Source organism: Macrobrachium rosenbergii, chromosome 21, assembly GCF_040412425.1.
Source record: "Macrobrachium rosenbergii isolate ZJJX-2024 chromosome 21, ASM4041242v1, whole genome shotgun sequence".
NCBI classification, from domain to species: domain Eukaryota; kingdom Metazoa; phylum Arthropoda; class Malacostraca; order Decapoda; family Palaemonidae; genus Macrobrachium; species Macrobrachium rosenbergii.
Window position 1 is genome coordinate 3,900,583 of NC_089761.1, and position 2,500 is coordinate 3,903,082.

General features: G+C 42.3%; 1 protein-coding gene across 1 annotated transcript; it reads right to left on the reverse strand.

Annotated features, from left to right (window-relative positions):
- Positions 1 to 21: 21 nt before the first annotated feature.
- On the reverse strand, positions 22 to 372 carry LOC136849356 (UBX domain-containing protein 1-A-like). Its single transcript, XM_067122708.1, has one exon. It carries the CDS (start codon positions 370 to 372, stop codon positions 22 to 24), a length of 351 nt encoding a protein of 116 aa, XP_066978809.1.
- Between the last annotated feature and the right edge of the window lie 2,128 nt (positions 373 to 2,500).

The following is a 2,500-nucleotide window of genomic DNA, read 5'->3' on the forward strand; positions in this document are numbered from 1 at the left end:
ACCCTTTCTGGATAAGGGTATTCATGCTTGACAGGATTGACAGGGGGGGTTAGCAGAAGCAGGGTTCGCGGTTCTATGTTGGGCGAATGCTGTGGCATTTGCATGGTGAGCTTGCTCAAGGGCCAACTCATGGCTACACTGTTCTTCTCTTGCTTGCCTCTCCACTTCAGCGAGAGTGGTTTTCTCCCGAGCCAAATTGAGCTCGTGTTGGCATTGCTTCTCCTGTTGTAGGTGCTGCTTCTCCTCCTTCTCTTCTCTTTCCTTCTTTGCTCTAGCTACTTGTTCATCCATCCAGGCAGTCAGTTGCTCTGCTGACCTGTCAGAGCCCTTGGAAGGTCTGGTAGCCTTCAGCATAGATAGACATGATGCCATTTGAGGGGTACACCAATGAATGCTGAGTGTCACACAAATATCACTGATTCAAAGTACAATGTTTGGAGTGTAGAACAGGCTTAGTAATATGAAGTGAGAACCGAGATGGACCCACAGGTTGCGAGTCTGCGGAGCCACCAAGGTAGAAAGTAGGAAAGAAGGGCCAAGACGGGTCCTCAGTTTGCTTCAAGACGGGTCCTCAGTTTGCTTCCAGTCGCGATTAGCAGATGTGAAAGATAGCACTCAATGTGCCTTGTGTTTGTTGGGGAAGTCCAGTGGAATATGCCAGCTTCGTTAGGCCTTTTTAAGTTTTTTTAGCTACTCATTATTTGGGTCATCATTGAGTGCAGAAGTTTTGTTTATGCCATGAATGGTGTGCGGTTTTATGCTCGGAAGGAACAGGTTGTTTAGAGGTCCTGTAGGATGTTGACTGGTTCACAAGGAATGGGGTGGAGTGTTTAGAGAACATTGTTGGCTTTCGAAAGTGCGGACTCGTCCCATAAGATCGAGTGAGGCGCTTTGTTAGTTCCAAAGACTAGGCTTTATTAGTTCTGAAGAACAGGGTTTATTAGTTCTGAAGAACAGGCTTTATTAGTTCCGAAGAACAGATTCTTAGCGAGTTGCTGACACACAGACAAGGCCAGTTACAGTGTGGACATTACAGTGTTTCGTAGAATCGTTGTTCTCATATAGAGGAAGTTGATTTTAAGTTGTTCAAAAGAACAGTAAGGACTTGCACATGGACAAAACTGGCTGCTGTACAAGTTTTTATCATGGATTTTTGGTAAAGTTTTGTTGTGCGTGGATGGCGTGAGTTATTAACAATAGGCTACTATGTGTGGTTGGTTCCGTAGAATGTATTCTTGCGATGCAAACATGTGCAAGACATAGATTAATGGGCTCGTTGGGTTTTTTAGCCTGACAAATTGGCTCATAAGTTCGCTCCTGACAGTCCCATGTCAAGAGGGAGCCGTGAAAACACAGTATTGCAAATGCGGGTGCACTCGGAAAGGCTTTTAAGTAATGAAGTTTGGTTAAATTATAAAATTTTAGTAGGGTCTTAATAAGGGGCTTTATTCATAATAGGGTTTGGAAATGCACATTATGGTTGTAAAGAGTATAGTCTGTACGATACATAAATTCCACAAAGTTATAATGATGTGACATGGACGAATAATATCTTACTCGTATACAATGTACGTAATATCTCTCGAGTGAGTATCTATCTAGCCCTAAGCAAGCTCTAAACTCATCTGACTACTTAGCTAAAATCATGAAAAGAAGTAATTTAACAGTAAATCAAATGGTTTCCAAAAAGAAATGCTAGACTTCACTAACTAGGCTTAATTACAAAGGTCAAAAGGAAATTGCAAAGGGAGCTCTTCAGTAGCTCCTTGGCATTGATATTACGTTTGTCACAAAACAAAAGTACCAATATCAGAAGACTTTATGATCTAGGGTGAAAATTCTTAATAAAGAATTAATCATCTCTGAAATAAAATACCACTGTGAGGGGACCTCTAAAGTTGAGTAAATGAACAGAATTCTGCCATGTAGGCATATAAGTCTTCATGGATTACTTTTGAAGTGATCTTCCACGTCAGGAATTCAGGAATTGGCAGCGTGGGCGAACAGGTAGACACACAGCATCAAACGCCTATTCTGCATGACAAGCTTACTGTCACTTTGATGCAAGGAAAACACTTTCTAGGTCACATAGGGAATGCTGAAGGCTGAGAGAGAACAGTTTGCAATAGCAAGGCTACGAAATGTTTACTTTACTTGAAATGAAAATATTAACACTTGGCTTATGTTCTCAGAACTCCAAGGGACAGAAATACCAGAAAGAATGAAAATTATAGTGGAAGACTGGGTGTCGTAACAACTCCAAAATCCAGACTGTACTTTTCCCGTAGGATTTGTCTTGATGAGTGGGTCAGACTTTGCAGTAAGGCAAGGGACTTGGTGGGGCTACGTGCACGACAAAAGTTTGACTGGGTCAGAAAGGGGAAGGGTGGTTAGAGACCGATCTGGCAAGGACTCTACGTAGATGCTGGCTGGTAACTCTCTCTCTCCCACGCTATTTGCAAGAGCACATGAAGCTTCACTCATGTTTCAAATTTGCCTT